We start from the raw sequence: 14,016 nt of genomic DNA, 5'->3' as shown, positions 1-14,016 counted from the left end.
AATAGCGTAATGACGTAGTAATAGCGTAATGACGTAGTAATAGCGTAATGACGTAATAATAGCGTACTGACGTAGTAATAGCGTAATGACGTAGTAATAGCGTAATGACGTAGTAATAGCGTAATGACGTAGTAATAGCGTAATGACGTAGTAATAGCGTACTGACGTAGTAATAGCGTAATGTAGTAATAGCGTAATGACGTAGTAATAGCGTACTGATGTAGTAATAGCGTACTGACGTAGTAATAGCGTAATGATGTAATAATAGCGTACTGACGTAGTAATAGCGTAATGATGTAATAATAGCGTACTGACGTAGTAATAGCGTAATGTAGTAATAGCGTAATGACGTAGTAATAGTAATGACGTAGAAATAGCGTAATGACGTAGTAATAGCGTAATGATGTAGTAATAGCGTACTGACGTAGTAATAGCGTAATGTAGTAATAGCGTAATGACGTAGTAATAGCGTACTGATGTAGTAATAGCGTACTGACGTAGTAATAGCGTACTGACGTGTGACGCGCTGAACAAGCTGTTCTCCGGCTTAATAAAGTGTGGTATAAACGAGTGTCTCGTCCTCCTATGATCCTCCTCTTCTGCGTGTGTGTGTGTGTGTGTGGAGTGGAGCAGGACAGCGGTCCTCCAGCGCTGCTTCATACGCTCACACACACACCACTGGTTCTGGGCAGTTTTACGGTTCATATGATCATTATCTCCAAATTATGACCAGAAATGGATACATATTAAGTCTGGTTCTTTATTTGTTTTAAACAGCAATGTAGGAGAATAGTTATTATGCGCAGACAGCGGGAAACTCTGAATATTATGTCAAAAATTCGATCCCGATTTGAAGCTTGTGACACATAAACACACACACAACCCGATCACTTTAGTGTTCATGTAAACACTACGTTCAGATTCATCAGTCGGAATGAATTCAGTGCAATTGAAACAAAAGTTGTGCATGTAAATGCAGCCAATCTCTGCAGTATTTATTCATCTTTGTTCAAATTAGTTCATAAAAAACAACGGTTCCTTCTTAGTTCATTAACTAATGGAACATTATTGTAAAGTGTTACCATTTCGTCAGTTATATCAAACCATCTCTATATTGAGTGATGTTACTGAGAACAGCATGCTGGGATGAGTTGAGAGAGCGAGGCATCATTGCTGTGGCTATTCCCTATTCCCTTCTCCTCTGTACAGACACAGCGTCGTCAAGATGGCTCCAGTTCACGCTGATGGGCGGAAGCGACAAAACAAATGCTGTATTTTTAAGGCCAGACCAGTAATTTGTTGAGGTCATTTTGTGAAGAAAGACACACGCCTGCGCACACACATATATCTTCAAACACGCACACCTGCAGACTCAACACGTGATACACATGTGCGCCGTCAGCGTTTTCAAAACATGTTAATGCTTGCACCTTCTAACCTGTTTCAGGGTTTGCGTTCTCGAGCAACAAACACTGTTGTGCGGATGAACAGGCATTGTGTTAGCGGCCGCTAAGTTAATAACTAATGATCCCTGCAACAGAAGTGAATCAATCAAACTAACTTTATCTGGACAATAACTTTATTCTAGATCTGCTGTAAAGCCTGAACACTCTCTGTTACTGTAATCTCCTGTAATCTCTGTAAAGCTGCTGTGAGACAGTCTATATTGTTAAAGCGCTGTATAAATGAAGACTCGACTGTGTGGTTACCCAGGCATTGACCAGTACGACAGGGACAGCATCATCAACGACTTCAAGAACGGGGCGTGCCGTCTGCTGGTGGCCACCTCAGTCGCCGCTCGCGGCCTCGACGTCAAGCACCTCATCCTGGTGGTCAACTACAACTGCCCCAACCACTACGAGGACTACGTGCACCGCGCCGGCCGCACCGGGAGAGCCGGCAACAAGGTGAGCGCCAGCGGCTCCGCACAGGCGGGAGAGACGTGTGCCTGGCGTGTGCCTGGCGTGTGCCTGGCGTGTGCCTGGCGTGTGCCTGGCGTGTGCCTGGCGTGTGCCTGGCGTGTGCCTGGCGTGTGCCTGACGTGTGCCTGACGTGTGCCTGACGTGTGCCTGACGTGTGTGTGTGTGTTGCAGGGTTACGCGTACACCTTCATCACTGCAGACCAGGTGCGGTACTCGGGAGATATCCTGAAAGCCCTGGAGCTGTCCTCCACTCCCGTGCCTCCCGAGCTCGAGCAGCTGTGGACCGGCTTCAAGGAGCAGCAGAAGGCCGTGAGAGACCCTCCTCACACACACACACACACACACACACCCACACACACACACACACACACACACACACACACACACTCACACACACACACACACTCACACACACTCTCTCTCTCTCTCTTACACACACACACACACTCTCTCTCTCTCTCTCTCTCTCTCTCTCTCTCACACACACACACACACACACACACACACACACACACACACACACACTCACACACACACTCACACACACTCTCACACACACTCTCTCTCTCTCTTACACACACACACTCTCTCTCTCTCGCTCTCTCTCTCTCTCACACACACACACACACACACACACACACACACACACACACACACACACACTAGATATTATACATGCTTTCCCCAGACGATTTATCACACTCTGTCATGCGATTAATGTTTACAATTACATGATGTGCCTTTTAATTGATCAAATAAATCGCCCATCAATATTAGCTGAGAAATCGCCCCACAAAACATCATTTATAGTCATTATTGTGTTAGATCAGACATTACAACAAGTAGCTATAGAAAGACATATTTTGATTCGACATGGAATTGATCACATAAACTTCAGGCTTTTTTCAGAAGCTGGCTGTTGACTGCAGCTCAGAGGTGCATGAGTATGAGGAAGAATGAAATTATATGAATAATAAAAATGAAACTAACACCAGTAGGTGTCAGCAGGCCTCTGTCTTAAAGAGCGAGTCACTGAATCATTCACACAGATGATTCATTTACACAGCTGATTCATTCACACAGCCGATTCATTCACACAGCCGATTCATTCACACAGCTGATTCATTCACACAGCCGATTCATTCTCACAGCCGATTCATTCACACAGCTGATTCATTCACACAGATGATTCATTCACACAGCCGATTCATTCACACAGCCGATTCATTCACACAGCAGATTCATTCACACAGCCGATTCATTCACACAGCCGATTCATTCACACAGCCTATTCATTCACACAGCCTATTCATTCACACAGCTGATTCATTCACACAGCCGATTCATTCACACAGCCGATTCATTCACACAGCCGATTCATTCACACAGCCGATTCATTCACACAGCCGATTCATTCACACAGCCGATTCATTCACACAGCCGATTCATTCACACAGCCGATTCATTCACACAGCCGATTCATTCACACAGCCGATTCATTCACACAGCCGATTCATTCACACAGCCGATTCATTCTCACAGCCGATTCATTCACACAGCTGATTCATTCACACAGATGATTCATTCACACAGCCGATTCATTCACACAGCCGATTCATTCACACAGCCGATTCATTCACACAGCCGATTCATTCACACAGCCGATTCATTCACACAGCCGATTCATTCACACAGCCGATTCATTCACACAGCCGATTCATTCACACAGCTGATTCATTCACACAGCCGACTCATTCACACAGCCGACTCATTCACACAGCCGATTCATTCACACAGATGATTCATTGGGCATGTTTTGTGGCATTGTAACGGCTTTCTAATAGTAGTTGAATCATGTTGGTGTCTAAACTGCATGAGTGTAAGGTGACGCGCAGGTCTGGGCGGCACGAGTGCCTTAAAAGTGTTCATAATGTTAACACGTTATTTACTCCGTAATTAATCACACCAAATCAACTCGTTAAATCGACAGCTCTTATCACTGTACAGAAGACATCTCACTCTGTATTACACATTTTCTGAAATCTTATGTGAATAAGAAACTGTTTCAGTTGAAACTGAGTATAGGGTCTGGGGAAGCTATGTATACAAATCATTTCCAAAGGGGCGTCACCAACTGACGTAGCTCAAATTCATCTGGGCGCAATTGTATAGTATTAAAACCAATCAGATCGATGAAGGGGATGACGTATGCTTCGAGTGTTGTTCTTTGCTCCGGTTTTAACGAAAACGGTAAGTTTAAATCGCTCAAAACAGACGCGATAATTGATTCGTTTATATACTGTCTATGATTCAAACGAGTGATGTTTCACGGCGGCAACCGGCGTCACATGTTGACGCTAAAGGGTGCCCTTTGCGTCGGATATTAAAGAAATTTCAAAAGCGTCAATATTATGACGCCCTAGGATGAGAATGCGTTGCATGTAAATCCCTCCCCAAACGTTTCTGATTGGTGCTGCGATTTCAGCGGCACAGTAATGAGTTTGAATGGGCTCTTCTCCAGACTATCCTGAAGAGAGAATTAAAATTCGCCGGAAGTAGTCTGGGTTTTCCCAGGCTAGTGAAATGCAATATATCTAATTAAATACACACTAATTTGCAAACATTTCCAGAACATAAAAAGTCTTGTTTGATTTTGTTGACGTACAGGTTTTTCCAGAGGGAGTTTATGATTTCTGTTTTTATCACTCAGAAATACTGTAAACAGAAACACACACACTTCCACCATGTTTTCAGGAGTGAGATATTCCACTGATATCTGAACAAACCTTCAGAATATAGATCTGAATAAAGCTGTGTGTGAAGCTGCTGACGAGGAGATTTCTGACGCAAACTCTCGTGGTGTGTGCGGTCGTTCACGTGTGTGTGTGCGGTCGTTCACGTGTGTGTGTGTGCGGTCGTTCACGTGTGTGTGTGCGGTCGTTCACGTGTGTGTGTGCGGTCGTTCACGTGTGTGTGTGTGCGGTCGTTCACGTGTGTGTGTGCGGTCGTTCACGTGTGTGTGTGTGCGGTCGTTCACGTGTGTGTGTGTGTGTGCGCGGTCGTTCACGTGTGTGTGTGTGCGGTTGTTCACGTGTGTGTGTGTGCGGTCGTTCATGTGAGTGTGGTGTGTGCGGTCGTTCACGTGTGTGTGTGCGGTCGTTCACGTGTGTGTGGTGTGTGCGGTCGTTCACGTGTGTGTGGTGTGTGCGGTCGTTCACGTGTGTGTGGTGTGTGCGGTCCTTCACGTGTGTGTGTGTGTGCAGTCGTTCACGTGTGTGTGTGTGCGGTTGTTCATGTGTGTGTGGTGTGTGCGGTCGTTCATGTGTGTGTTTGTGTGCGGTTGTTCATGTGTGTGCGGTCGTTCATGTGTGTGTTTGTGTGCGGTTGTTCATGTGTGTGCGGTCGTTCACGTGTGTGTGTGTGCGGTCGTTCACGTGTGTGTGTGCGGTCGTTCATGTGTGTGTGGTGTGTGCGGTCGTTCACGTGTGTGTGGTGTGTGCGGTCGTTCACGTGTGTGTGGTGTGTGCGGTCGTTCACGTGTGTGTGTGTGTGCGGTCGTTCACGTGTGTGTGGTGTGTGCGGCCGTTCACGTGTGTGTGGTGTGTGCGGTCGTTCACGTGTGTGTGTGTGCAGTCGTTCACGTGTGTGTGTGTGCGGTCGTTCACGTGTGTGTGTGCGGTCGTTCATGTGTGTGTGGTGTGTGCGGTCGTTCACGTGTGTGTGTGTGCAGTCGTTCACGTGTGTGTGTGTGTGCGGTCGTTCACGTGTGTGTGTGTGTGCGGTCGTTCACGTGTGTGTGGTGTGTGCGGCCGTTCACGTGTGTGTGGTGTGTGCGGTCGTTCACGTGTGTGTGTGTGCAGTCGTTCACGTGTGTGTGTGTGCGGTCGTTCACGTGTGTGTGTGCGGTCGTTCATGTGTGTGTGGTGTGTGCGGTCGTTCACGTGTGTGTGGTGTGTGCGGTCGTTCACGTGTGTGTGTGTGTGCGGTCGTTCACGTGTGTGTGTGTGTGCGGTCGTTCACGTGTGTGTGGTGTGTGCGGCCGTTCACGTGTGTGTGGTGTGTGCGGTCGTTCACGTGTGTGTGTGTGCAGTCGTTCACGTGTGTGTGTGTGCGGTCGTTCACGTGTGTGTGTGTGTGCGGTTGTTCATGTGTGTGTGGTGTGTGCGGTCGTTCATGTGTGTGTTTGTGTGCGGTTGTTCATGTGTGTGCGGTCGTTCATGTGTGTGTGGTGTGTGCGGTCGTTCACGTGTGTGTGTGCGGTCGTTCACGTGTGTGTGTGTGCGGTCGTTCACGTGTGTGTGTGTGTGTGCGGTCATTCACGTGTGTGTGTGCGGTCGTTCACGTGTGTGTGTGTGTGCGGTCGTTCACGTGTGTGTGGTGTGTGCGGTCGTTCACGTGTGTGTGTGTGTGTGAGGTCGTTCACGTGTGTGTGGTGTGTGCGGTCGTTCACGTGTGTGTGTGTGCGGTCGTTCACGTGTGTGTGTGTGTGCGGTCGTTCATGTGTGTGTGGTGTGTGCGGTCGTCCACGTGTGTGTGTGTGTGTGTGTGTGTGTGTGTGCGCGCGGTCGTTCATGTGAGTGTGGTGTCTGCGGTCGTTCACGTGTGTGTGTGTGCGGTCGTTCACGTGTGTGTGTGTGCGGTCGTTCACGTGTGTGTGTGTGCGGTCGTTCACGTGTGTGTGTGTGCGGTCGTTCACGTGTGTGTGTGTGCGGTCGTTCACGTGTGTGTGTGTGCGGTCGTTCACGTGTGTGTGTGTGTGCGGTCGTTCATGTGAGTGTGGTGTGTGCGGTCGTTCACGTGTGTGTGTGTGCGGTCGTTCACGTGTGTGTGTGCGGTCGTTCATGTGTGTGTGGTGTGTGCGGTCGTTCACGTGTGTGTGGTGTGTGCGGTCGTTCACGTGTGTGTGGTGTGTGCGGTCGTTTACGTGTGTGTGTGTGCGGTCGTTCACGTGTGTGTGTGTGCGGTCGTTCACGTGTGTGTGTGTGTGTGTGTGTGTGTGAGGTCGTTCACGTGTGTGTGGTGTGTGCGGTCGTTCACGTGTGTGTGTGTGTGCGGTCGTTCACGTGTGTGTGTGCGGTCGTTCATGTGTGTGTGGTGTGTGCGGTCGTTCACGTGTGTGTGTGTGTGTGCGCGGTCGTTCATGTGAGTGTGGTGTGTGCGGTCGTTCACGTGTGTGTGTGTGTGCGGTCGTTCACGTGTGTGTGTGCGGTCGTTCATGTGTGTGTGGTGTGTGCGGTCGTTCACGTGTGTGTGTGTGTGTGCGCGGTCGTTCATGTGAGTGTGGTGTGTGCGGTCGTTCACGTGTGTGTGTGTGCGGTCGTTCACGTGTGTGTGTGTGCGGTCGTTCACGTGTGTGTGTGTGTGCGCGGTCGTTCACGTGTGTGTGTGTGCGGTCGTTCACGTGTGTGTGTGTGCGGTCGTTCACGTGTGTGTGTGTGCGGTCGTTCACGTGTGTGTGTGTGTGCGCGGTCGTTCACGTGTGTGTGTGTGCGCGGTCGTTCACGTGTGTGTGTGTGCGGTCGTTCATGTGTGTGTGGTGTGTGCGGTCGTTCATGTGTGTGTGGTGTGTGCGGTCGTTCATGCGTGTGTGTGTGTGTGTGTGTGTGTGTGTTCCCGCAGGAGGGCAAGAGCATCAGGAGCAGCAGTGGCTTCTCCGGGAAGGGCTTCAAGTTCGACGAGACGGAGCACGCGCTGGCCAACGAGAGGAAGAAGCTGCAGAAAGCGGCGCTCGGCCTCCACGACTCTGATGATGACGACGCGGCTCTCGACGTGAGTCCAGCAACAGCACACACACACGCACACACTCTCTCAGTGCTCAGGGCCTGACGCCTGCTGTGTGTGTCCTCAGATCGACGAGCAGATCGAGAGCATGTTCAACTCTAAGAAGCGGGTGAAGGACTTCTCGGCCCCGGGCTCCTCCGGCGCTCCGGCTGTGGGGGTGAGCGGCTCCGTGAGCTCGGTGTCCGGCCCCAGCGCTCCCTCCGCCGGGAACATCCAGAAGCTGGAGATGGCCAAGAAGCTGGCGCTCAGGATACAGGTGCAGAAGAACCTGGGCGCCGAGGCACAGGTGACACACACACACACACACACCCTTTCAGGAATTACACAAAGCATATTTTCTGTAACAGAAGCTGTAAATGAAACTTCTTTTCATTTAGTTACAGATCATTTAGTAATACAGAGATATTCAGATAATGGCTGTGTGCTGCTGGTCTGGCAGTGTGATGTCATATCAGGCAGGGATGGGCATTTCTGACAGTTTCTCATTTAGATCATTGAAGGGTCTCGAAAGACAAGTACTCGGGGCGGGGCTTGTGTGTGGGCGGGGCATGTCCAGGGCAGGGCTTGTGTGTGGGCGGGGCATGGGCAGGGCTTGTGTGTGGGCGGGGCATGTCCAGCTTGAGGTAAATCTGAAGAGTAAATGATCTCCAGTAAACTGAAGCCCGTTCTATGACACATCCTGCGAGATTAATAATCAGATCTCCTAGATACAGAACATAAACGTAACATTACAACTGCATCTGCACAAGAGGACGCGAATGCGCTAGTTTTCTACAGTCTCTGTTTGAAAGGGGAACTCTGGATGCTCTTCTCCTATCTTCTCGTATTCGTGACACTGAACTGTGTGTGTGTGTGTGTGTGTGTGTGTGTGTGGCCTCAGGACGTGATGCAGCAGGCCACGAACGCTATTCTGCGCGGCGGGACGATGATCGCGCCCTCGGTCTCCGCTAAGACCATCGCGGAGCAGCAGGCGGAGAAGATCAACGCTAAACTCAACTACACGCCGGTGGAGAAGCTGGAGGAGGAGCGGCAGGCCAACGACAACAGCGAGACCGTCAAGAGATACGAGGAGGAGCTGGAGATCAACGACTTCCCTCAGGTGACGTCACACTACAGTACACACGTCCTTCAGTCCCACTACAGTACACACACCCTTCAGTCCTACTACAGTACACACACCCTTCAGTCCCAGGCCTTTCAAACGCCATCGGAGTAATAAACTGTGCAGCGGCTTCTCACAGGTTCGCGTTTAAAGTCTGTGTAGAGAGAATGGTGTCGTCTTAGCGGCCCCTAATTTAATAACAAATGATCATTGCGACAGAAGCAAATCAATTAAAACTAACTTTAGATGGAAATAACTTAACTCTGCTATAAAGCCAAAACAATCTCTGTTACCTTAAATTATACGCTTATCACTGTAAAGCTGCTTTGAAACAATCTACATTGTTAAAAGCGCTATATAAATGAAGATGACTTGACTTGACTTGACTTGCAGCGTAGAGTCAAAAATATAGACTTTTCAAGACATATCGCTTCCAGTACTCGTTTCCCACAGAGAGTTGGACACAAACCCGCGTCCCTTTACTCACTCGTGTCATGTGCTCAGGGTGAATATTGTTGAATATTGTTGGTGTTTCAGGGCTTGGATGTCGCCGTGGAATTGCACATAATTTTACTCATTCCTGCAGATTTCATGCACACATGTAAAGTCCCCTCTCAGAACTAAAGTGAGGTCTTTTTCGCTTCTTATTGCAATTGAACAGTCAAATACAAACAAAAAATTGTCAAAATGCCAATGTCTTGGCACAGACAGTTTTGTTTTAAGTGAAGGTAAACCGGGTCGTCGAGGCCCCCGCCTTCGACTGCCGCCCGATTCTCTAAGCACCGGCCCCATACGGTCCCTCCTGCAGGTGGTGAGCCCACGGGAAGGCGGCCCCACGTCGCTCCTTCGGGCTGAGCTCGACCAGACCCCATGGGGGAGGCCCGGCCACCAGGCGCTCGCATACGAGCCCCAACCCCGGGCCTAGCTCCAGGGTGGGGCCCCGGTTGCGCCATGCCAGGTGACGTCACGGTCTTCGAAGTTAAATCCATCATAAAGGGTTTTTTGAACCGCTCTTAGTCTGACCCGTCACCTAGGACCTGTTTGCCTTGGGAGACCCTACCAGGAGCATATAGCCCCGGACAACATAGCTCCTAGGGTCGTTCGGGTACTCAAACCCCTCCACCACGGTCAGGTGGCAGTTCAAGGAGGGGACACTGGTTCCAACACCGTTTACAGTGGAGGTGGGCAGCTGTTGTCTTCGACTGGGGATGTCATCGGAGGGTGGAAGGAATACTTCGAGGATCTCCTCAATCCCACCGACACGTCTTCCATTGAGGAAGCAGAGGCTGAGGGCTCGGAGGTGGACTCGTCCATCACCCGAGCTGAAGTCACCGAGGTAGTCAAGGCACCGGGGGTGGATGAGATCCGCCCTGAGTACCTCAAGTCTCTGGATGTTGTGGGGCTTTCTTGGCTGACACGCCTCTGCAGCATCGCGTGGCGGTCGGGGACAGTGCCTCTGGGCTGGCAGACCGGGGTGGTGGTCCCTCTTTTTAAGAAGGGGGACCGGAGGGTGTGCTCCAACTACTGGGGGATCACACTTCTCAGCCTCCCCGGGAAAGTCTATGCCAGGGTACTGGAGAGGAGAATATGGCTGATAGTAGAACCTCGGATTCAGGAGGAACAGTGTGGTTTTTGTCCCGGTCGTGGAACACTGGACCAGCTCTATAGGGTACAGGGTGCTGGAGGGTTCATGGGAGTTTGCCCAACCAGTCCACATGTGCTTTGTGGATTTGGAGAAGGCATTCGACTGTGTCCCTCGTGGAGTCCTGCAGAGGGTGCTGTGGGACTATGGGGTCCGGGGCCCTTTGCTAAGGGCTGTCCGGTCCCTGTACGACCGAAGCAGGAGCTTGGTTCGCATTGTCGGCAGTAAGTCAGTCTTGTTCCCGGCGCATGTTAGACTCCGGTAGGGCTGCCCTTTGTCGCCGGTTCTGTTCATAATTTTTATGGACAAAATTTCTGGGCGCAGCCAGGGGCCGGAGGGTGTCAGGTTTGGGGACCACGCGATTTCATCTCTGCTCTTTGCGGATGATGTTGTTGTGCTGACCCCATCAGACTAGGACCTCCAGCATGCACTGGGACGGTTTGCAGAGTGTGAAGTGGCTGGGATGAGAATCAGCACCTCCAAATCCGAGGCCATGGTTCTCAGTCGGAAAAGGGTGGTTTGCCCACTTCAGTTTGGTGGAGAGTTCCTGCCTCAAGTGGAGGAGTTCAAGTATCTTGGGGTCTTGTTCACGAGTGAGGGAAGGATGGAACGGGAGATTGACAGCCGGATCGGTGCAGCTTCTGCAGTAATGCGGTCCCTGTACCGGTCTGTCGTGGTGAAGAAGGAGCTGAGCCGCAAGGCGAAGCTCTCGATTTACCGGTCAATCTACGTTCCTACTCTCACCTATGGTCACAAGCTGTGGGTCATGACCGAAAGGACAAGATCCCGGATACAGGCGGCTGAAATGAGCTTTCTCCGCAGGGTGGCTGGGCGATCCCTTAGAGATAGGGTGAAAAGCTCGGTCACTCGGGAGGAGCTCAGAGTAGAGCCGCTGCTCCTCCACATCGAGAGGGGTCAGCTGAGGTGGCTCGGGCATCTGTTCCGGATGCCTCCTGGACGCCTTCCCGGGAAGGTGTTCCGGGCGCGTCCCACTGGGAGGAGACCCCGGGGAAGACCTAGGACACGCTGGAGGGACTATGTCTCCTGGCTGGCCTGGGAACGCCTCGGTGTCCCCCCGGAAGAGCTGGAGGAAGTGTCTAGGGAGAGGGAAGTCTGGGCATCTCTGCTTAGACTGCTGCCCCCGCGACCCGGCCCCGGATAAGCGGTAGAAGATGGTATGGTGAAGGTAAACAGTTGAGAAAGAAAACGCACGTGTGTCAGTATAATGGATCTGTGCCTCAGGTCTTAAAGGGACAGCAGCCTAATAACCCTGCTGACAAGTTATGATAGATTATTAAAGTCCCCCTGTGGTGAAAAGCTTTTAATGTTGTTTATGTGTCTATGTGGTGTTTTTAATCTGCTTTAAGACAAACCATGTGTAAATTCATAAGTCGACAGCATTGCTGAGTATTTCCTCCTTAAAACTGCAGTGAACCAAAGACAGTCTCAAAGACACGCTTTGAAATCGCTGGTGTTTCTGACGTCACAAACTACCTTGTAACCAATCAGATCAACGTGTGATCGTCAACCAGTGGATCTCTGAGCTGCTCTGTGCCTGATTCCTGTGTGTGTGTGTGTGTGTTAAACACTGGTCTCTGTCTCCACAGACGGCGCGGTGGAAGGTCACGTCGAAGGAAGCGCTCCAGCGGATCGGAGAGTACTCAGAGGCCGCCATCACCATACGAGGAACGTACTTCCCCCCGGGCAAAGAGCCCAAAGAGGGCGAGCGCAAGATCTACCTGGCCATCGAGAGTACGTGTCGCCTCACACACACCTGAGCGATCTGCTGACGCGTGACTAAACCTGTGTGTGTGTGTGTGTGTGTGTGTGTGTGTGTGTGTGTGTGTTTACAGGTGCGAACGAGCTGGCCGTGCAGAAGGCCAAAGCAGAGATCACACGCCTCATCAAGGAGGAGCTCATACGCCTGGTACATCCATCACTTATACACAACTTACACACAAGTTACGCACAGCTTACATACAACTTACACACACACACACACGTTACACACAGGTTACACACAGCTCCATAGAGGACACACGTCTGTCCACACACAGTCATAGACATGTGAAGCCTGGGACAGACTGAGGTTTGCTCTCATTTTAAAGACCCGTGGCGGATTATTGAAGAAGTAAAAAAAAAAGGAAAAAGTAAAACCAAAAAAAAGGTTATATAGGTTTATGTTTTTGAAAATTATTTATTTTATATAAAATTTATATTTTATTAAACATGTTGAACTCTAAAACTGCTAGAAAATCAAAGTCATAAATCTAAAGTTGTTTTCCAAGTTTGAGTTTGAGATCTCAGAAAACGAGCTTTCGGTGTGTGTGTGTGTGTGTGTGTGTGTGTGTGTGTGTGTGTGTGTGTGTGAGTGTGTGAGTATGTGTGTAGCGCAGGACGACTCCCCAGTAGAGGCCAGTACAGCTCACTGGGACAGTGCTGGGTTCGGCATTTACAGGAGAGTTTCACTCTCAAATATTACAAGCACACACACAATTAATTATTACACACATACAGACCACACTCTGACACCAACACACACACACACACACACACACACACACACACACAATTATCACTGCATGATTTATCCAGTCGGCTCTATAATACGCAGAAGCAGAACACAGGAATAAAGCGAGTGTTTGCTGTATAGGCCAGGCCTGAGAGAACGCCACATCTGGTCAATAATGTGAAGCTCTGCCAGCCGAACGAGAGCCTAGTAACAGAGACGCATCATTTATAGTGAAAGGCACTGGGGTTAAACATTGCAGTTTCAATGGGGACATTTTTTGTCTTTAACAATATTTTGTTTCTAGTGCAAAATATATTTATTAAAGGAAATGTGGGTAAAATAGTAAGAGTACACACCTGTGCCAATGTTTCTGCAGTTGGCATTAACACAGGCAGAATTATCACAAAAACAAAACTGAAAGACACACGTCCATGAGGATGAACAAGGGTTACAGTGCTTATTAGTTAAAGACATGATATCGTCACATCTGTATAGCGTTTACAGTGAGCCGTGTTCCTCTGGGAGCGACTGAGATCTGCATGTGTTCATGATTATTCAGTGTCAGCTGATGTGGATGAACACAGAGGCTCTGCATACGCCACATCTGTACAGTCATGTTAATAACTGAGCATGTGTTCACTGACTGTACGTCTGTCTTTCTTTCAGCAAAACTCCTACCAGCCGACCAGCAAAGGCCGGTACAAGGTTCTGTAGAGCGGACCAGCGCGGGCTTTCTATTCCCACAATGCTTTTGTTTCGTCAGCTGATCAAACACTTTGGATCTCTGGAAATTTGTACCCAGTGTTTGCATCGCTCACGTTGAATATTTTAGAAAACTCCCATGTAATTGTGAACTTAATTTGGAAATAAAGTGTTTTTTTTTTTCTTGTATATTTCTTTGTTCCATCTCAGTTTGTTCTGTCAGGATTGCACTTTTCCATCTGTCGTCTGCAGAAAGAGAGAGAGAGTTATTAGTTTTAGATGTGTTCGGGAGAGTTATCTATTAGATAAGATCACGATTCTATGGTTAATCTCATGCATCTCTCCCAGTTCTGTC

General features: G+C 49.6%; 1 protein-coding gene across 2 annotated transcripts in view; it reads left to right on the top strand.

Moving 5' to 3' along the window:
- Positions 1-13,852, top strand: part of ddx46 (DEAD (Asp-Glu-Ala-Asp) box polypeptide 46) — a 43,801-nt gene extending 29,949 nt beyond the window's left edge. For both annotated transcript variants that reach the window (XM_081391011.1, XM_081391010.1), the window contains exons 16-23: positions 1,714-1,907; positions 2,094-2,231; positions 7,542-7,691; positions 7,771-7,989; positions 8,584-8,802; positions 12,055-12,199; positions 12,301-12,374; positions 13,626-13,852. In XM_081391011.1, coding sequence (XP_081247137.1) covers positions 1,714-1,907; positions 2,094-2,231; positions 7,542-7,691; positions 7,771-7,989; positions 8,584-8,802; positions 12,055-12,199; positions 12,301-12,374; positions 13,626-13,673 — 1,187 coding nt within the window. In that variant the 3' untranslated portion in view covers positions 13,674-13,852. The remainder of the gene's footprint in view (positions 1-1,713; positions 1,908-2,093; positions 2,232-7,541; positions 7,692-7,770; positions 7,990-8,583; positions 8,803-12,054; positions 12,200-12,300; positions 12,375-13,625) is intronic.
- The last annotated feature ends 164 nt before the right edge of the window (positions 13,853-14,016 follow it).

The sequence above is a fragment of the Scardinius erythrophthalmus genome (assembly GCF_964197995.2).
Source record: "Scardinius erythrophthalmus genome assembly, chromosome: 17".
NCBI lineage: Eukaryota > Metazoa > Chordata > Actinopteri > Cypriniformes > Leuciscidae > Scardinius > Scardinius erythrophthalmus.
This window is presented reverse-complemented; position numbering and strand designations above follow the sequence as displayed.